At 42.4% G+C, this 22341-nt stretch overlaps 1 protein-coding gene across 1 annotated transcript; it reads left to right on the forward strand.

Moving 5' to 3' along the window:
• The first annotated feature begins 3722 nt into the window (after positions 1-3722).
• On the forward strand, positions 3723-20695 carry LOC106610098 (uncharacterized). Its single transcript, XM_045723219.2, has 7 exons — positions 3723-4182; positions 4595-4713; positions 9998-10174; positions 13687-13833; positions 14121-14232; positions 15012-15139; positions 16651-20695. Exons 1-7 carry the CDS (start codon positions 3924-3926, stop codon positions 17578-17580), a joined length of 1872 nt encoding a protein of 623 aa, XP_045579175.2. The 5' UTR covers positions 3723-3923; the 3' UTR covers positions 17581-20695.
• The last annotated feature ends 1646 nt before the right edge of the window (positions 20696-22341 follow it).

Raw genomic sequence — 22341 nt, forward strand, 5'->3', positions numbered from 1 at the left:
TGTGGGGGCTGTGCTTTGGCAAAGTGGGTGGGGTTATATCCTGCCTGTTTGGCCCTGTCCGGGGGTATCATCGGATGGGGCCACAGTGTCTTCTGATCCCTCCTGTCTCAGCCTCCAGTATTTATGCTGCAGTAGTTTATGTGTCGGGGGGCTAGGGTCAGTCTGTTACATCTGGAGTATTTCTCTTGTCTTATCCGGTGTCCTGTGTGAATTTAAATATGCTCTCTCTAATTCTCTCTTTCTCTCGGAGGACCTGAGCCCTAGGACCATGCCTCAGGACTATCTGGTATGATGACTCCTTGCTGTCCCCAGTCCACCTGGCCGTGCTGCTGCTCCAGTTTCAACTGTTCTGCCTGCGGCTATGGAACCCTGACCTGTTCACCGGACGTGCTTGTTGCACCCTCGACAACTACTATGATTATTATTATTTGACCATGCTAGTCATTTATGAACATTTTAACATCTTGACCATGTTCTGTTATAATATCCACCCTGCACAGCCAGAAGAGGACTGGCCACCCCTCATAGCCTGGTTCCTCTCTAGGTTTCTTCCTAGGTTTTTGGCCTTTCTAGGGAGTTTTTCCTAGGGAGTTTTTCCTAGCCACCGTGCTTCTTTCACATGCTTTGCTTGCTGTTTGGGGTTTTAGGCTGGGTTTCTGTACAGCACTTTGAGATATCAGCTGATGTACGAAGGGCTATATAAAAATAAATTTGATTTGATTTGACCTAATCTATGGATTTCACATGACTGGGCAGGGGCACAGCCATGGGTGGGCCTAGGACAGCATAGGCCCACCCACTTGGGAGACTGGCCCACCCACTGGGGCGCAAGGCCCAGCCAATCAGAATGTGTTATCCCCACAAAAGGGCTTTATTAAAGACAGAAATACTCCTCAGTTTCATCAGGTGTCCAGGTGGTTGAACTCAAACGACACATAGGTGAATATGCCGATGTGGAGGTCCTGGGCTGGCGTGGTTGCATGTGGTCTGCAGTTGTTTGGCCAGTTGGACGTAGTGCCAAATGCTCTAAAACAACATTGGAGGAGGCTTATCGTACAGAAATGAACATTAAATTCTCTGGCAAAAGCTCTGGTGGACATTCCTGCAGTCAGCATGCCAATTGCACATTCCCTCAAAACTTGAGACATCTGTGGCATTATGTTTTGTGACAAAACTGTACATTTTAGAGTAGCCTTTTTATTGTCCCCAGAACAAGGTGGACCTGTGTAATGATCATGCTGTTTAATCAGCTTCTTGATATGCCACACCTGTTAGGTGGATGGATTATCTTGGCAAAGGAGAAATGCTCATTAACAGGGATGTAAACAAATTTGTACACAACATTTTAGAGAAAAAAGCTTTTTGTGCATATAGAACATTTCAGGGATCTTTTCTTTCAGCTCATGAAACCAACACTTCACATGTTGCGTTCATATTTTTAGTTCAATATAGTATGATATGTTAATTTGGTATGTTACATAAGACAGAAGGTTGCTTATGGCTAAAAACTAAAGATGGGTGGGAGTATAAAACAAACATTAGCAACCCAAAGGTTGGGTGTTAGAATCTCATCACGGACAACTACATACTAATTTTGAGCTACTTTGCAACTACTTAGCTAATCCTTCACCCTTTAACCCAACTCCTGACCCCTAGCCTAGCTAACATTAGCGACAACAAATTGGAATTCGCAACATATACATTTTGCAAATTCATTACATGTACAAATAGCAATTCGTGCCGAGTTTGGGAAACCCTATGTTAACTCATACCCAAATAATGTTGTTGACTCAACCTATAGTCGTTAGAGATGGGGGTTTGAAATAATTTCACTATTCGAATAGTATGACGAATTTTGGACGGATATCCAGAAATTTTTTACTTGTGTTTTAACCCGAGTACTGCTGCATGAGGAAGAGGCGCTGGCGCTCTATTGCAGCTGCGGAGGGGCCGGTGAGATGGTAGCGAGCAGATGGAGGGAGAGAGAGATGATCAAAATCCAGAAAAGAACCATTAAATTCTACAACCACCTAAAAGGAAGTGATTCACAAACTTTGCATAACAAAGCCATCACCAACAGAGAGATGAACCTGGAGAAGAGTCCCCTAAGCAAGCTGATCCTGGGGCTCTGTTCACAAACACAAACAGACCCCACAGAGCCCCAGGATAGCAACACAATTAAACCCAACCAAATCATGAGAAAACTAAAATATACCTAAAATATACTTACTTGATACATCAGAATTATTATTTTAAAAAATTAAACAGAGCAAACTAGAATGCTATTTGGCCTTAAACAGAGAGAGTACACAGTTCCAGAATACCTGACCACTGTGACTGACCCAAACTTAAGGAAAGCTTTGACTATGTACAGACTCAGTGAGCATAGCCTTGCTATTGAGAAGGGTCGCTGTAGGCAGGCCTGGCTCTCAAGAGAAGACAGACTATGTGCACACTGCCCACAAAATGAGGTGGAAACTGAGCGGCACTTCCTAAACTCCTGCCAAATGTATGACCATATTAGAGACACATATTTCCCTCTGATTACACAGATCCACATAGAATTCAAAAACAAACCCAATTTTGATAAACTCCCATATCTTTTGGGTGAAATACCACAGTTTGCCATCACAGGAGCAAGATTTGTGACCTGTTGCCACAAAATAAGGGCAACCAGTGAAGAACAAACACCACCCATATTTGCCTGTCTTCACTGGAGTATCCTAGACAGCTTGGCATGGTAGGTTAATTGAGGCGCTCTCTACAACCCCATTCTGTAAACAACAGCCTACCTGTTGGTTGTAGCCAAGTCCTAATCGTTTCAAAAACGTTTAATTACGTAATTGTATTCCATTGTAGTGGTGAACTGTCACGTACTTGCGACACATTGAGCCTATTTGCCACTTTGATTGGCCAACATAAAACAAGCTACACGTGAAGTCTACCGGTTGGCTACTAGTCTTTACGGGGCGCAGTCATAACTACATTGAAAAGTTTGTTTTATTAAATGAATAATTTAAAATGATTGTCAGAGGGTGGGTATAATCTGTTCCAAAAACTTCGTAAACAAGGTTGCCAACAAACAACGCATACAAAGTTGTATAGCGGCTGAATACGATACCGGGTAGGGAGTGGGCTATTTAATTTTTCACTCACCATGTTTATTCCGAAAAATGTCTGTCCTATGGACAAACATTAAGAATAAGCTACGTGGTGAATTGATGCCTATTCGGCAGCTAGGTGGCGACGTGAATTGCTAATTCTACACTGTATGCGTTGTTTTTTGGCAACCTTGTACATTACGAAGTTTTTGGAACACATTCCTGTTGAAACGTTCCACAAATTATGCCCACCCATTGTCAGACGGATGTTTTAATTAATGTATTTATACTCACAACTATTCGCATACTATGGATACTCGAATAACCGTGCACATCCCTAATAATCGTATTTGTGACCAAAGCATACATTTGAGAAAACACTTAAAACCCCCACCTTAAACTTTATTCAAAGGTTTAAAAAAAGCTTGCTATTTCCTTAGAGGATGAGCTACTCGCGTAAATGTTAACGACCGGTATATGTTCACACCATTCCAACACACAAAATATGATTTTCAACATAATACTATTTTAAGCAGTACCGTATTTCAAAGAACAATACGCATATTTTTATTTATTTAACCACACCCTTTGAGCTATGACGCCACCCAATAAGATCCTTTCTCTTCAGTGTAAACGGAAGCGAACTGTAACCAAGAGCAATTTCAACGTTAGCGGTTTTATTTAGACGTTTATTAACACCCTAGAACTCAGAATATGACTAATGTAACTGCACACCATCACATACGTACCCCATGTACTGTTTAATTCGCGTTCGACTTGGTTGATATATGTTTAGGTAACGCTAGCTAGTAGCTGCTAATAATGGCTAACTGTATGGTTTTTCACACTCAAATAGCCTCCATCATGGAGGTTCTAGCGAATTCAGCCGTGGCAGAGATCTGTAAACTCGTAGACGACGACTATGCAGTGTTTCGTTTGGAAATAACTCAAAGCCAAAAAGAAAACAGGGCATTGCGGAGGAAACTACAGCTAGTGGAACTGAAGGTGGCACGAGAGCGCGTCCTCGCAAGTCGTCCCAATAGTGTCAAGATCCTCGAACGATACAAAGGAATGGCGAGAGGTACATTTTCATTTTGCAGAAGTCGGGGGCTGTTGCCATGTTGTCCTCACCACGTGTTCAGATGCGTTACCCAGAATTGGGTCTTGGTCAGTTTCTGGTCACTCCCCCTGATTACTTGGCTATCTTGCACATTTTTATTTATTTTACCAGGCAGGTCAATTAAGAACAATTTTTTTCTTGCACAAAGACACAATATAATATTCTAACAAGATTCTTGATTCACTGAATTTCCTATTGTCATACTCAAAAGAATGTGATGCATGGAACATAGTAAGTCAATCAATAAATAGTGTATTAAGAAGTTATGAGGTGTTTCCTTATATCTTTGCCAATTGTAGACTGTGTACAATATAGCGTTGAGCATTGACAGTACCTAACTTAACCACCCCTTTTTCCCCAATCACTCTCTCAGGTGAAGGACATCTCACTGGAGGCCACAGGAGCTTTGTGAAGCCAGCGTGGAGAGATGACCAACCCTTAGCTATAGATGAGGGGAGTGGAACCTCAAACCAGCATGTTATTGTGATAGAGGTTAGTATCATAGTGTGACATAAAAAATTACAGTACATTAAATGTGGCCCGTTTATTTCAGAAAGGCTTCCCTTAGCCATGGGCGCTTGACTTTTTCTGAAAGTGGCGGTGCAAAAGCATTGGCGTCTGGGGGATCACTCCCAGAAATTCATAGTATTTTTTTACACCATTTTCCTGCCATTCTACTCTGTTTCTTAACAGGTGGAATCAATATATATGAACAGAACATAACTATTTTTATTTGGTTTTCCCACAATAAATTATATTGAAAAAGTGTTTTAATTACTAGAGTACTCATCTTCTCCCTTCCCTAAAAATCCCACCACCAATAATTCATCGACAGATCTGAAACCTTAACAAGCCTGTGACTTACAAATATTATGCTCCTCCCCTGACAATCCCACCCACAGTGATCAATTGAGAGGCCAAACTGTCAAGGATAAGGAATGATAATGAAATCAAAAATGGGAGGAATGATATTGTTTTACTCAATAAGGATTTAAATGTTGTACTTGGTAGGTTAATAAAAAACATTGTCAAATTGCACATCAAGTTGTCATCTTTTTGTCACAAATAATGCAATCACAATAATGTAGTACAATTACAAATGTGAACTTTTAACAATTTTCGTCCTCAATATGGCAGTGTTATCTGGTAGGGCATTGAACAAGAACTGTCAACTTGAAAATGCAAACTAGAGTTTTGCGTTTACATTTGGTCATTAAAATGATTTTAACATAAAAAAAAAGAAAATTCCAAATGTATTCATTTATAATTATTAAATGCGATATTTTTTGTTGATCCATAAATTATAATAATATATCCATAAATTGCGGCTCTGAATCTGCAGTAGAAAGGATAAAATGTAGCTCCGGTAATATGGGTCATTTCAACAGTTTGACCTCGAGCAAGGGTCTCCAACCTTTTTCTTTCATAAACACTACTTCATACAAAAAGAAATGTACTCATATACAGCCTGTCTACTAGTAGCCTCCTACTCTAGCAACGATACAACAGCACAACAAACTAGATAAACAATTTTCTTTTGCAGATGCCTTTTCATGTTAAACACCAGTGGTGAAACTAGTGCTTTCTAACTGCACTGAACCAAAACAGTGGCACGCGGAAACGAAGCAAAACTTTACTGGTCAAAACCATTGATCTTGAGGCGATGGGTGGAGGGGGTGCAAAATGACATCTGTTAGCTATTATATCCTATATATAACATGGACATAAACTACATGGCCAAAGGTATGTGGACATTTGCTTGTCGAACATCTCATTCCAAAATCATGGGCATTAATATGGAGTTGGTCCCCCCCCCCCCTTGCTGCTTTAAAAGCCTCCACTCTTCTGGGAAGGTGTTGGAACATTGGGAAGATGTTTGAACATTGCTACAGGGACTTGCTTCCATTCAGCCATGAGCATTAGTGAGGTTGGACACTGATGTTGGGCGATTAGGCCTTGCTCGCAGTCGATGTAATTCATCCTAAATGTGTTAGATGGGGTTGAGGTCAGGGCTCTCTGCAGGCCAGTCCTACAAACCATTTCTGTATGGACCTCGCTTTGTGCATGGGGGCGTTGTCATGCTGAAACAGGAAAGGGTCTTCCCCAAACTGTTGCCACAAGGCTGGAAGCAAAGAATCATCTAGAATGTCATTGTATGCTGTAGCATTAAGATTTCCCTTCACTGGAACTAAGTGGCCTAGCCCGAACCATGAAAAACAGCCCCACACTATTATTCCTCCTCCACCAAACTTTACAGTTGGCACTATGCATTGGGGCATGTAGTGTTCTCCTGGCATCCGCCAAGCACAGATTCATCCGTCGGACTGCCAGATGGTGAAGCATGATTCATCACTCCAGAGAACGAGTTTCCACTGCTCCAGAGTCCAATGGCGGCGAGCTTTACACCACTCCAGCCGACGCTTGGCATTGTGCATGGTGATCTTAGGCTTGTGTGCGACTGCTTGGCCATGGAAACCCATTTCATTAAGCTCCGACAAACAGTTCTTATTCGGACGTTGCTTCCAGAGGCAGTTTGGAACTCGGTAGTGAGTGTTGCAACCGAGGACAGACAATTATTTTGCTCTTCAGCACTCGATGGTCCCGTTCTGTAAGCTTGTGTGGCCTACCACTTTGCAGCTGAGCCGTTGTTGCTCCTAGACATTTCCATTTCACAATAACAGGACTTACAGTTGACTGGGGCAGCAGGGCAGAAATTTGACAAACTGACTTGTTGGAAAGGTGGCATCCTATGACGGTGCCACGTTGAAAGTCACTGAGCTCTTCAGTAAGGCCATTCTACTGCCAATGTTTGTGTATGGAGATTGCATGGCGATGTGCTCGATTTGTCAGCTACGGGTGTGGCTGAACTGTCCGAATCCACTAATTTGAAGGGGTGTCCACATACTTTTGTATATATCATATAACTATTTTAATACAGACTAGCTCAAAACGTTACTAATCACTGAAAACATCAAATACATTTTCTGGTATAAAAGTGGGTGTGCAAAAACATCGGTTTGCACCCCTATTTTGAAAGTGGGGGTGCAGCTGCTCCATTGCTCAGGCGCCTATGCCGACAGCTATTAATTTGCTTACAAGCACATCCTTATTTATCTGCCATAGGGGAGCATGTGAGTAGGGCTATGGCGGTCACGAAATTTCGTCAGCCAGTGATTGTCAAGCAAATAACTGTCGGCCTCACGGTAATTGACGTTAATGAACATAAACACGTTCAGCATCTCCTGGCTTCCACACATAGCATACAAGCCACTGATGCAGACCTTTGGAACATCTACATTTTTAAAAAAGTCTAATAAATCCATGTAATATAGCCTACACCTTCACAATAAATCTATTTATTTTAGACAGGTCTAAAGAAGCATGATATGAAAAAAATGTAGTCTATTTCAGAAGAACAGAATAGCGTACTCTGAGGTGTCCTTATGTTAGGTCCTGATCTGGCTATGCCAAATGGCTGTGGGCTACACTAGTTCATTTAGCAGACAAGATTTGGTTAGAATTCCGTGGCATCATTTTATAGTATGAAGAATACAATTGAACATAGCTGAATAAAATAGAAAGGATATGCACATGCGGCTATTCTGTGTTGAGTGGTTAACAAATAAATAAGTACTCCTATATTCTTAATTTAGAGTTATTAATGTATCTTTAGTTGTTCTACAAACGTTGGGCTATATGTTTTGATTTGTAATACATTGTAAGGCTGCATGATGCGACTCTAGTGATGATTTTTTTTAAGTCGCTTGAAAGGCATGAGCTCTGTTTATTTTTTGCGCAGTACACACTTCATCAGTCTCTCATTCACAGTTTGACAAGCACTTGATAATGCCTCGAATTTCACGGCGGCATCCCCTTTGTGTGGCCATAATGCACCCTAAAAAAAATCCATGCCTTTTGAGGCCAGTGGCCGTTGTGCCCTTGGCCCGGAGTGCTGCGTTGTGCCCTTCGCCTTGAGAGCTGCGCGATCTGAAGCACCTCTCACTCACATGGCTCTCCATCACGTGATTGGGTCTTTGTCATAGACTACAATTGAAGACAGACACATCGGGGATGCAACTGCGTGCATTCTTATCCAATTCCAAGGTGCATATTAAAGATTTTGGAAGAACTGTCCACATTTACTTTGTCAGCCAACAAGATAAATAGCTCTAACGAACAGCAAAAGCACTAGCCTATGTCAATCTACTATCACCAATAGTGCAAAAGTTGACCTATTCTGTGCGAGAAATAAATATTCCAAACATAGTCTGGGACAGTTGTGGGATGCGATAGATCCCAAATGAATACAACCACTAGCATCAAAAAAACTTTTTCACACAATGTGGCTGACGCAACAGCTTTATATGTTCATACACTATTAGGCTATTTCTTCACATAAGCGCAGCAATGCGCACACTGCAGCAGGCTATAAGCGCGAATGTTCCATTAGCGGGAAAACACCATTATCAAAAGTAACCGCAAATTCAATAATGCTTATATTATAAAGGTGCATTTTTATGGTGAAAATGATCTTCCCCAAACTTGAAACTCACACGCTGCTTATGTATGCCAGTTAGTCTCTATACCCCTTGTAAAGCAGATTAATGAGCTTAATTTTAAGACGTTATTTGGCCACTTTAGTTGTGATACAAACCTTATAAAAACATATAGGCCTAGGGCCTCCCGAGTGGCGCAGTGGTCTAAGGCACTGCATCGCAGTGCCACTAGAGATCCTGGGTTCGAGTCCAGGCTCTGTCGCAGCCGGCCGCGACCGGGAGACCCATGGGGCAGCGCACAATTGGCCCAGCGTCGTCCGGTTTAGGGGAGGGTTTGGGATATCCTTGTCTCATCGCGCACTAGCGACTCCTGTGGCGGGCCGGGCGCAGTGCACGCTGACACGGTCGCCAGGTGTACGGTGTTTCCTCCAACACATTGGTGCGGCTGGCTTCTGGGTTGGATGGGGATTGTGTCAAGAAGCAGTGTGGCTTGGCTTGGCTTGGTTGGGTTGTGTTTCGGAGGACGCATGGCTCTTGACCTTCGCCTCTCCCGAGTCCGTACGGGAGTTGCAGTGATGAGACAAGACTGTAACTACTACCAATTGGATACCATGAAAAAGGGGTGAAAAAAACCAACAACAAAAAACAAACATGAGTTGTGCGACTATGATTAGAAAAAGTAGCGCAAGAAAAACATTGTTTCTTGCCTTATGCTGGGCATCATTCACAAGTGATATAAAATCAATACAAAATCCTCAGCAATCTACACACAATACCCCATAGTGACGAAGCGAAAACAGGTTTTTAGAATTTTTTTTGCCAATGTATTCAAAATAAAATAGGGATACCTAATTTACATAAGTATTCAGATCCTTTGCTATGAGACTCGAAATTGAGCTCCGCCTATCGAAAGCTGATGGGATTCTCTTTTTAATAGATGCCATCTCTCTGGGGTTTTTTCGCAATTGCATAGCCTATAGAAATGTTGCGCAACATGAGCTCATGGGCTCTCATGAAGTGTTTGATTAGATTTCCGATTACATTTGCATTAATGTCCGAGTGTTTAGAGGGACAATAGAGTGCTGAGTACCATGCAGTTAGCAAGTTTGGTATTCTACTAATGATCATCAGCAGCATCGGAGCTTGGAGAAGCCTATTTGACTGCCTTTGGGACTCGTGACCACCAGTGTGGCGGTAATACGCTCACAGCAACAGCCCTACATGTGAGACTTCCCTACTTCCCTGTTATCCAATTCAATAACCTCCTCTTTTTGTGTCAGTCTACAGATGCAGAGGCTGCAGGTCCTGGGGTGAAGCTGGAGAGGTCTGAAGGAGAGGAGGACCCACGGCACAGCAGAGACATCCAGACTGGATCGGCTGGAGCGCCCCCTATAGCCACGGAGGATACCGCAACTGCTGCCGCGCCCAATGCCAAGACTCGACGCAGCATCACGGAGGTCAGTGGAGCGCCGAACGCCGTCATCAAGTCAGAGACAGACACAGAGACTTTAACTGTAAAACACAGGCTCTTACATACAGGATCTGACTACAGATCAGACCCAGAGAGACTGATGCTGGGAAGAATGGTCTGTCCTCCTGCTCCTGGCTTGGAATACTTACCGGTATTTCACCAGAGCCAGAGGACGGTTCATTCCCGTGGGGATGGTGATGGTGACACGTTAGACACTGGCAGTGATGATCCATCTTGTTCTTACACTACAGAGATGGACCCTGGCAACATATCCTTGGGTTTAGAGACACAGACTGATCTATCTAGAGGGGACTGGAACCAGTACAGTAGTAGTGTATACTCTGAAGGGTCCCTAGATAAGAAAGGGGAGGTTATAGTGGTAGATGAGGTGACTGTGAAAGTAGAGGGTGACGCTCCTCCCACATGGAATGCAGATTGTCACCAAGGAGAAGGACACTCACAGGGCAGAGATTGCTTAGATTACAGGGGAAGCTTAGAGACAAATACAAATGTTGTGACCCACTCCCCTGTACACAGGTTCTGGGATCGCGACCCAGTGTCAACGTCGATGGCATCTTCTGATTCTCAAGGCCGTGTACTTTTTGATCAAGTATTGAATTCAAACGACAGGGCTAGAGCCCAGGCTCAGGGAGGGGGAGCCACACCAGGCAATAGTAAAGAGAAACGGTTCCTCTGCATGTTCTGTAACAAAGGCTTCAGCTGCCCCCAGAAGGTTGAGGTCCACCAGAGGGTCCACACAGGTGTGAAACCCTTCAGCTGTACCCAATGTCATATGCGCTTCGCCCAGGCTGGCAACCTGAAGAGGCACCAGAGGGTCCACACAGGGGAGAAACCCTACAGCTGCCCCCAGTGTGAGAAGAGGTTCTCCCGCCAACACCAGCTGAAGATGCACCTGAAGGTCCACACGGGAGAGAGGCTGTTTGCCTGTACTCACTGCGGGAAGAGGTTCTCAGAGAGGAGCTACCTCAGGATACACCAGCAGAAAAACCATTCCACTCCATAAAATAGAAAGTAACCATTCCACTCAATAGACGTTTAGATCAAACCCTGCATTAAAGACAAATGAATTGTCATTGTTGTCAGCAGAAAATATCCACAGATGCATTTGGAATAACGAGAGTAACAGATTTGACTTTAGAATATTCCTGGGAAGAGTATTGCATCCAGACATTGTGTGATATAAGGCATATATACTGAACAAAAATATAAACGCAACATGTAAGGTGTTGGGCCATGTTTCATGAGCTGAAATAAAAGATTCCAGAAAAGTTCCTTATGCACAAAAACATTCCTCCTTTGCCAAGATATTCCATCCACTTGGCAGGTATGGCAAGTGGTTAGAGCGTTGGGCCAGTAACCGAAAGGTTGCTGAATCGAATCCCTGAGCTGACAAGGTAAAAAAGTTGTTGTTCTGCTTCTGAACAAGGCAGTTAACCCACTGTTCCCCGGTAGGCCGTCACTACTGTTAATAAGAATTTGTTCTTAACTGACTTGCCTAATTAAATAAAGGTTAAATAAAAAAAAATCAAGAAGCTGATTAAACGGCATGATCATTACAAATGTGCACCTTGTGCTGGGGACTCTAAAATGTGCAGTTTTGTCACACAACACAATGCCACAAATGTCTCAAGTTGAGGTAGTGTGCATTTGGCATGCTGACTGCAGGAATGTCCACCAGAACTGTTGGCAGAAAATTGAATGTTAATTTCTCTACCATAAGCTGTCTCGAACGTCGTTTTAGAGAATTTGGCAGTACAACTGGCCTCACAACCACAGACCATGTGTAACCACGCCAGCCCAGGACCTCCACATCCAGCTAATTCATCTGCGGGATCGTCTGAGACCAGCCATCCGGAAAGCTGATGAAACTGAGTATTTCTGTCTGTAATAAAGCCCTTTATTTGTGAAAAACTCATTCTGACTGTCTGGGCCTGGCTCCCCTGGTGCTCCATTCATTTGAAATCCATAGATTAGGGCGTAATGCATTTATTTCAATAGGCTGATTTCCTTATGTGAACTGTAACTCAGTGAAATTGTTGAAATAGTTGCAAGGTGTGTTTTTTTTTAGTTTTTTTTGTTCAGTTTATAACCATAAAACGTGTGTTACACATTGTGTTTGTACTGTGTAGCCTATAAGATGTTCACAATGCCTGTTTCATTACTACCTTTCAACTACTTAATGTTTTTTTCTTCCCCAAGACACTTTTAATTAGAAAATGTATGCAGTTTATCAAGTTCATGCAGATTTTTTTGTTGAGATGTGTATGTGTGATTTTCATATGGATGTTTAATAAACACAAAATGGGACTTTTCATTCTAAGACTTTCATTGAGACTCTTCAGTATACATCACATCTAATCTCACCCTATTCTGCATACACCCGACAGCTCAACGTCAACAGTGAAGCGGCGACTCCGGGATGCTGGCCTTCTAGGCAGAGTTGCAAAGAAAAAGCCATCTCAGACTGGCCAATAAAAATAAAAGATTAAGATGGGCAAAAGAACACAGTCACTGGACAGAGGAACTCTGCTTAGAAGGCCAGCATCCCGGAGTCGCCTCTTCACTGTTGACATTGAGACTGCTGTTTTGCGGGTACTATTTAATGAAGCTGCCAGTTGAGGACTTGTGAGGCGTCTGTTTCTCAAACTATACACTCTAATGTACTTGTCCTCTTGCTCGGTTGTTTACCGGGGCCTCCCACTTCTCTTTCTATTCTGGTTAGAGACCAGTTTGCGCTGTTCTGTGTCGGGAGTAGTACACAGCGCTGTATGAGATCTTCAGTTTCTTGGCAATTATTCGCATGGAATAGCCTTCATTTGTCAGAACAAGAATAGACTGACGAGTTTCAGAAGAAAGTACTTTGTTTCTGGCCATTTTGAGCCTGTAATCGAACCCACAAATGCTGATGCTCCAGATACTCAACTAGTCTAAAGAAGGCCAGTTTTATTGCTTCTTTAATCAGAACAGTTTTCAGCTGTGCTAACATACTTGCAAAAGGGTTTTCTAATGATCAATTAGCCTTTTAAAATTATAAAATTGGATTAGCTAACACAACGTGCCATTGGAACACAGGAGTGATGGTTGCTGATAATGGGCATCTGTACACCTATGTAGATATTCCATAAAAAATCTGCCGTTTCCAGCTACAATAGTAATACTACATTAACAATGTCTACACTGTTTTTCTAATAAATGTGATGCTATTTTAATGGACAAAAAATGTGCTTTATTTTCAAAAACAAGGACATTTCTAAGTGACCCCAAACTTTTGAACGGTAGTGTATTTATGTCCACCATGATGAGTTTAACAACAATGAAGTCATTCTGTAACTACAGTATAGGACTCAAACGTAGTGGGGATGGGTAAACACTCCATGTTGAAAGTGTGTTTATTATCTGTGTGTGTGTGTGTGTGTGTGTGTGTACGTACCTGAGGGAGTCTGTGTAATCTGTGTCACCTCTCTTTTCCATGAGTAGGAGTGTCCAGAGGTGCTGCTGGTAAAGGAGGAGGGTCTGAGGAACCCTGAGGGGACCATGGTCATGGAGGACAACCAGACTACACCTCCTCCTGAACCCACAGAGGAACCAGCTGAGCAGCACAGGACCACACACAGTCTCACTGAGGTGAGCCCACTGAACTACTGTCTGAATGGTATTAGTTCAGAACCCGTATCCACAAAGCCTCTCAGAGTAGGAGTGCTGATCTAGGATCAGTTTAGCCTTTTAGATCATAATGAATAAGACTATATAGAAAGATATTCGATCGGCACGTTTGCATAGTATAAAATGTACTAACATGTTTGCATGGTACTCATAGCAGTCCCTCATTGGCCAATCAGAAGATGCTCCATAGCAGGGTGCTCATATCAGATTTCTTGATCCAACATCCTCTCACTCTGTATCTCTTACAGTCAGTAGACATGGAGGATGGGAAGCCTGATCTGCTGCTGGTCAAAGAGGAGACAATAGAAGATGAACCAGAGAGCATTGATCTGCTGAGTGGACTAAAGATGGGGGAGCAAAGTAAGGGAGAAATACATATAGCCTACATACAGTAATAGATCTTCAATGGGAATAGTAATACATATAGCCTACATACAGTAATAGATCTTCAATGGGAATAGTAATACATATAGCCTACATACAGTAATAGATCTTCAATGGGAATAGTAATACATATAGCCTACATACAGTAATAGATCTTCAATGGGAATAGTAATACATCTAGCCTACATACAGTAATAGATCTTCAATGGGAATAGTAATACATATAGCCTACATACAGTAATAGATCTTCAATGGGAATAGTAATACATATAGCCTACATACAGTAATAGATCTTCAATGGGAATAGTAATACATATAGCCTACATACAGTAATAGATCTTCAATGGGAATAGTAATACATATAGCCTACATACAGTAATAGATCTTCAATGGGAATAGTAATACATATAGCCTACATACAGTAATAGATCTTCAATGGGAATAGTAATACATATAGCCTACATACAGTAATAGATCTTCAATGGGAATAGTAATACATATAGCCTACATACAGTAATAGATCTTCAATGGGAATAGTAATACATATAGCCTACAAACAAACAGTAATTGACCTTCAATGGGAATAGTGATGCGCCTGGCTATTATTATTTCTTAGTTCATAAAATGAAATAAAAACAGTTTGTTTACATACAAAAACATATATTATAATGTATGAACTTGACCAGGTAATTGACCCCCCAAAATAGTTTTCTCTGCCATGTTTGTAAAGTCTATTTTGTTTCCTCTTCCTGCAGGTGGTTGGCTGGAGGCTAACAGAGGAGACTGGGCGGCCATCTTGCATTCCCATACCCAGACTGGTGCAGCCAAGGGCCCAGGGGACAACATTACTGAGCAAGACAGGACCAGAGATGACATAGTGGAGGTCAGTGGATGGGACAGCGTCCTCAACTCTGGGCTGGGGAACAATACTGTTAACCAGAAACAGACAGTGGAACACAAAACAACAACCGAACTTAGTCTCCATGACAACAGACTGGCTGAGACCAGGGCGAGGCGTAGATTTGATCTGCATGGACGGGGTGGTGTTGGTATGAGGCGGGAGAGAACACACACAGACTCGGCTAGCGATGCTCCCTCCTGCTCCTATAGTTGTGATTCAGAGAGACTGATGGAGCCTCAGGTTAACCCCCTGACAGGTGCTGCCTTCAGCCTGCCTTCTATAGGATCTATCAACTGGAACATGGACCCTGTGACAACACAGACACTCCCTGGCCTTCATCCTCCTCACACTCTCCTAATGTTAAACCAGACCTCAGACAATGCTTCAACACTAAATGGCTACACAAGCACATTGAGACATGACAGTAGTAGTAACGCTATCAGTAGATCCGGTGGTAAAGAAAAGCGCTTCCCGTGTTCATTCTGTGGGAAAGCCTTCAATTTCCCCAAACAGATGGAGATACACCAGAGGATGCACACAGGGGAGAAACCTTTTGGCTGCCACCTGTGTGAGAAGAGGTTCTCCCACCAGCACCACCTGAAGAGGCACAAGAGGGTCCACACAGGGGAGAAACCCTACAGCTGCCCCCAGTGTGAGAAGAGGTTCTCACGCCAGGACCAGCTGAAGATGCACCTGAAGGTCCACATGGGAGAGCACCTGTAACCACTTGCAAGAAGATGTTCTCAGAGAGGACTACCTCAGGATGCACCAGCAGAAAATGCACGTGTATAGTGACATATAATGTAGTACTAGTTAGTTTGTAATTCATTCTGCTGGTTTTGGTTGTAGTAGGGAAGTGGATGAGGTGAACTGAGGAAAGAATGAGTATGGTGAGACAGTAGATGATATGCTGATGGTGTCTGTAAAAATGCTTCACTGATGAAAAGTGACAACTATGTCTTGTAGTTTGATGCTGGTGTTTTATAATGAGGAAATGATAGTGCCTTAATTCATGTTTACTTGACAGGAAGATGTGTGTAATGTTGAACCTTTTCCAAAGTATTGTAAAATACATTTTATCAAAGCGAGGGTACCAAATTTACAGAAAGGGTGTTACCATAGTGAGAAAAGTTATTGTACTTGTCACGTATAATTTTGTGCAATAAACGTACTGTACTTCACGTTATGTGAGTGTTTGTCCGTTTTATTGAAATTAAATACAAAATTGACTGTGCTGACCCCCTTGTTATTTTTGTGTCATTGCGTGGACTTCCCTTATCGCAGTCGAACCAAAATGTATTTAATTCTGGAATCAACACATATGGAAATGTTTTTATAATACTCTCCAATCGCTCTATATTGTTAGGTACTTTAATCACGTTGTTAGAGATGGGCTTGACTGTGGTTAAAACATTTTTTTTTTATGTTTCTGTGTGTACAGCAAAGAGTCTTATATAAACCTTCATGCTTTTCTGTTCAATTTGTGTTTACAGTCTGCAGTCCATGAGGACCTGCTGATATCCGGTGTTGCTGGAGGGAGAGACTGGACCTCTAAATCGGCTGGTCAGAAACCCTGGTCACGGATCAGTACCCTGGATCAGGAGCCGTCGCTCTTCCTTCCCGAGTCAGAACCAGGACCAAACCACGAGGGACAGAGACACCACCACCACACAGAACACAACCAGTGGACAGGTGGACTGAACCACCTCAGCCCTGGTGGTCATCAGAGAGACAGAAGTTCCAGTCTGCAGCCCAGGCCCTTCTCTTCACAGTCTCAGTGCAGGGATGTAGAAGGTCCTGAGGCTGATAGAGATAGACCCTCCTGTTCCTATGATACAAACACCACAGTATCCATGATGAACAGAGCAGGTCACCCTGGGCTTCAGCCTTCACATAGAGTGGTGGGAGACCCACCTGGTGGTAGTCTATCAGCAAGTCTGTCTTATCCTTCAGGGTCTCGTCTAATGCCTGGTGACTGGGTTCATAGAAGGCCTGGACCTGGGTCTAGCCTTCCTCAGTTACCTCATGGTTACCCCACCAATACAGACAGGGTCAGGATGGGCGTTCACCACGAGAGGTACCTAGCCTATAACACAGCACACAATCCCAACAACACCCAAACAATGGCTAGAGGTCAAGGAGGGAGCTCAAAGACTAACCACCTGAGGGTGGTGGATCCTGCTTCTACCTCCTCTGGTGTCATTGGGTCACAACGTGGGAGGCCGAGCATTAGGACGGATGCCAACAAGCCGTACGCCTGCCCCACCTGTGGAAAGCGCTTCGCTGAGGCAAACTATGTGAAGAGGCACCAGACCGTTCACACCAATGAGAGGCCCTTCAAGTGCAAACTATGTTACAAGAGCTTCTCCTTCCTGACTAACCTTAGCAGACATCGGAGTGTCCACAACGGGAAGAAATCGTAGCGGTGTGGCTTGAGATGTACACATGGGGTTATCTGGGAACCATTTTTTAGCTGACATACTGAATTATAATTATCATGTGAAGTGTCTTGGAATAAGAGTTTTTTAGTTTTATTACTAAGTCCCTCAGTTGAGCATCTGGGTATGCTAACATTCTCAGATGATACAGACGTGTTGTTTGGTGTGCTGGCATAGCCATTTTATTGAAGTGTAACTATATCTCCCCTCTGAATTAGTTTTTTCCTATGTTCTATACCCTCTTTTTTATAATATATTTATAACACCCCCTAATGTTATTGGGCATAATCAGGTACCTGTTCCTTTAAGTACTAAAACAATGTGATCAAGTCTGTTAATAAATTAGGAGGCATGTTGTCCTTTTGATACACTACATCACCAAAAGTATGTGGACACCTCCTCGTCCAACATCTCATTCCAAAATCATGGGCATTAATAGGGAGTTGGTTCCCCCTTTGCTGCTATAACAGCCTCCACTCTTCTGGGAAGGCTTTCCACTAGACGTTGGAACATTGCTGCGGGGACTTGCTTCCATTCAGCCACAAGAGCATTCATGAGGTCGAGCACTGATGTTGGGCGATTAGGGCTGGCTCGCAGTCGGCATTCCAATTCATCCCGAAGGTGTTTGATGAGGTTGAAATCAGGTTCTCTGTGCAGGCCAGTCAAGTTCTTCCACACCGATCTCAACAAACTGTGTTTGTACACAGGGGCATTGACATGCTGAAACAGGAAAGGGCCTTCCCCAAACTGTTGCCACAAAGTTGGAAGCACAAAATCATCTAGAATGTCATTGTATGCTGTAGCGTTAAGATTTCCCTTCACTGAAACTAAGGGGCCTAGCCCAAACCATGAAAAACAGCCCTAGAAAATTATTCCTCCTCCACCAAACTTGACAGTTGGCACTATGCATTCGGGCAGGTAGCGTTCTCCTGGAATCCACCAAACCCAGATTCGTCCGTCGGACTGCCAGATGTTGAAGCGTGATTCATTACTCCAAGGAACGAGTTTCCACTGCTCTAGAGTCCTATGGCGGCGAGCCTTTTACCATTCCAGCTTGGCATTGTGCATGGTAATCTTAGGCTTCTGTGCGGCTGCTCGGTCATGGAAACTCATTTCATGAAGAAGCGGAGAAACCGGTCTTGTGCTGACGTTGCTTCCAGAGGCAGTTTGGAACTCGGTAGTGAGTGTTGCAACTGAGGACAGACAATTTTTACGCGCTTCAGCACTTAATGGTCCCGTTCTGTGAGCTTGTGTGGCCTACCACTTCGTGGCTGAGCCGCTGTTGCTCATAGACATCTCCACTTCACAATAACTTGCACTTAGAGTTGACAAACTGACATGTTGGAATGGTGGCATCCTATGACGGTGCCACGTTGAAGGTCAATGAGCTCTTCAGTAAGGCCATTCTACTGCCAATGTTTGTCTATGGCTGTGTGCTCGATTTTGTAGACCTGTCAGCAACAGGTATGGCTGAAATAGACGATAATTTGAAGGTGTGTCCACATACTTTTGTGTATATATAGTGTATTTTGACTTTTTACTTACCTGTTTGTTATATATATATAAACTGGATGGTTTGTTATATATATATATAAACTGGATGGTTTGTTATATATATAAACTGGATGGTTCGAGCCCTGAATGCTGATTGACTGACAGCCGTGGTATATTAGATCATATACCACGGTTATTACTGCTCTAATTACGTTGGTAACCAGTTTATAATAGCAATAAGGCACCTTGGAGGTTTGTGGTATATGGCCAATATACCACGGCTAAGGACTGTATCCAGGCACTCCGCATTGTGTCGTGCACCCTTGCCTTCAGAATAGTCCCAATTTGTCAGGGCATGGAATCTACAAGGTGTAAAAAGTGTTCCACAGGGATGCTGGCCTATGTTGACTCCAACATAGGCCACCCTTTGGGTGGTGCGCTATTCTTGATATACATGGTAAACTAGCACCTACTACCGTACCCCGTTCAAAGGTACTTACATATTTTGTCTTGCCCATTCACCCTCTGAATGGCACACATACACAATCCATGTCTCAATTATCTCAAGGCTTAAAAAACCTTCTTTACCCTGTCTCCTCCCTTTCATTCATCTACACTGATTGAAGTGGATTTAAGAAGTGACATCCGCAAGGGATCATATCTTTCACCTGTATTCACCTGGTCAGTCTATGTCATATACACTCAGTCATGTCATGTACACTCAGTGTATATATGGTGCTATTTAATGGAGGACTCAGCAACACTTTCTACTCCACCCACTCCAAAGCCCCCAATACAATACACTGTAGGCCTATAAATTACATTAGTATGCCCAACGCCACTTTTACATTGGCACATAGAATCGTTTTTTTCTCTATATGTAACGACTGTCGTCGCAATGAGACCAAGGTGCAGCGGAGGATGTGTATTCATATTCAAGATTTTAATAAACCGAAAATAGAACACTATACAAATAAGCAAAAAAACGACAGCCGACAGTTCTGTCAGGTACTCACAACGAAACAGAAAGCAATCACCCACAAACCCCAAAGGAAAAACAGGTTGCCTATGTATGGCTCCCAATCAGCAACAACGAACTACAGCTGTTCCTGATTGAGAGCCACACACGGCCAAACCAAAGAAACAAACCAACATAGAAAAATCAACATAGAACGCCCACCCATGTAACACCCTGGCCTAACCAAAATAGAGAACTAAAAACCCCTCTCTATGGCCAGGGCGTTACACTATAAGCCAATATGTAATTTACAGTGTATTGCATTGGGGCTATGGAGTGGGTGGAGTAGAAAGTGTTGCTGAGTATTTAGACCAGAGTCCCCCATTAAATAACACCATATATAGATTCTACAGACCCTGCTGAGTAATCCCAACCCCACTTTTATGTCGGCACCTAGAATAGTTCTCTCTATAAGCCAATATGTATTTTACAATGTATTGTATCGGGGGAATTTATTTGACCGTGGAACATATTTTGAAACCCACATTTAATGCAAATGTCACTTAAATATGGAAAAATATAAATCATTCATGTTTAGACAATCCTGTTTCATATATCATGAATAAATAAAGGGTAATTACACACCTACTATTACGTGGGGGACTTTTATTTGACAATTTTCCGAATTTCCGTGACCCGGAAGTACTTATTTAATTATAGACGAGACACTGCTGAGCATCAAGGCAGCAACTGCAGCTTTGCATAGTGCATAACATTTTTTTATTACATGGGGGAAAATCTTAACAAAAGATATTTACTACTTTAAATAAGATAAAGATTCTTATAAGGTCAAGCACATTGAAAAATGGTTGGAGCTTAAGTAAATGAATGTGAAGAACATAATAGCCTACTGGTAAAAAATGTAAATGACAATATAGAAAAATAAATCATTCTTTTGATGGTATGATTCTTGTTAATTTACTCGTGCGATTGTTCAAGGATGCAATTTTGAAATGTAATGTTTAAAAAAAGTCTTACTGTACAAATTGCGCTGTACAAGAAAAACGATGTCCATAAAACCAGGGTCCAATCTATTCACTAGATCCTTTAACCTCTGTGACAACCGTTGATGGGCTATAGGCATAATTGGGGTTATACTAACCTATAGCAGCATCAGCTTACTAGGGTACTGCCTCAATTTTTTATTTTTATAAATGTGTTGTCTAGCCAAAACGCTTGACCTTATGCATGTTTTGACACATAAGGCTGGCCTTGGGCTGATTTAAATGTAAAGTCTGCAGCCTGGTCATCATCAATAGGATATTGTAGGTAATTTACAGGTATGCCAGTCAGTTAACACCCCATCTACTGGTCACATTGTTTCCATTGTTTATTTGAAGCAGTTAGCTTCTTACCCAATCACCTGCTTACACTAGTAGGAATTCTGCACCTAAATTATAGTGCAAGTCTGGTATGAAATGGTGTTTTATTTCACACTGGTATCAAACAAAGACTAAGCTAAATGAGTTAATTTATTGTTTTGTTATTTTGACATAGTCCTGAATTAGTCAGTCAGCAGTGTGCCAGTAGAAATGTGCAGATCTATGATTTAGACTCAACCAACATGCGTTCACTGATCTCATAGCCTATTTTGAATGTAATTTTGGCATTAATAACAGTCACATATCAGTTTGCAAACAATGTAAAAAAAAATATATATAATTGAGTTAATAATCCCGCATACAAACAAGGACTCCCTTTTTTTGTTTTCTTGAGTAAGGGAACTCCAAAATGCAGGTGTTTCAGCCTAGCTCAGTGCTTTCTGTGGTGGGGCAAGCCAGCAAAAAATACGGAGCGTTGCGCCGTGATTGGCTCAGTGTTCTGTCACTCATGGGGACACTACGTCACCGCCAAGTCTAAGAGTAGAGCTCGAAAATTCAAGCCTTTTGGATGCTGCCATAGACTTACATTAGAAGTACCCATCCAAGAAGGCTCAAGGTCATTAGCCACAGATAAAATGTCAAATCACATATCTACAGTAGCTTTGATTTGACTGATCATGTCAACATCATACTTTCAAACTCTTAGCTAGCAGTCATCATCATGAATCAAGTTGATAATCTACCGGCAAATTCTTTTTAATCCTTGTTATATGAAGAGAAATTATAGATATAACATATCAGTGCTCATCGGCCATTGGACATAAACATTACACAACAAGCTGGAAATCGCAAATTCAACAATGAGTGGTTTGGAAGGAATCAGTGGCAAACTGCACGCATTGCAAAGCAATC

Source organism: Salmo salar, chromosome 08 (genome assembly GCF_965601325.2).
Source record: "Salmo salar chromosome 08, fSalSal1, whole genome shotgun sequence".
NCBI classification, from domain to species: domain Eukaryota; kingdom Metazoa; phylum Chordata; class Actinopteri; order Salmoniformes; family Salmonidae; genus Salmo; species Salmo salar.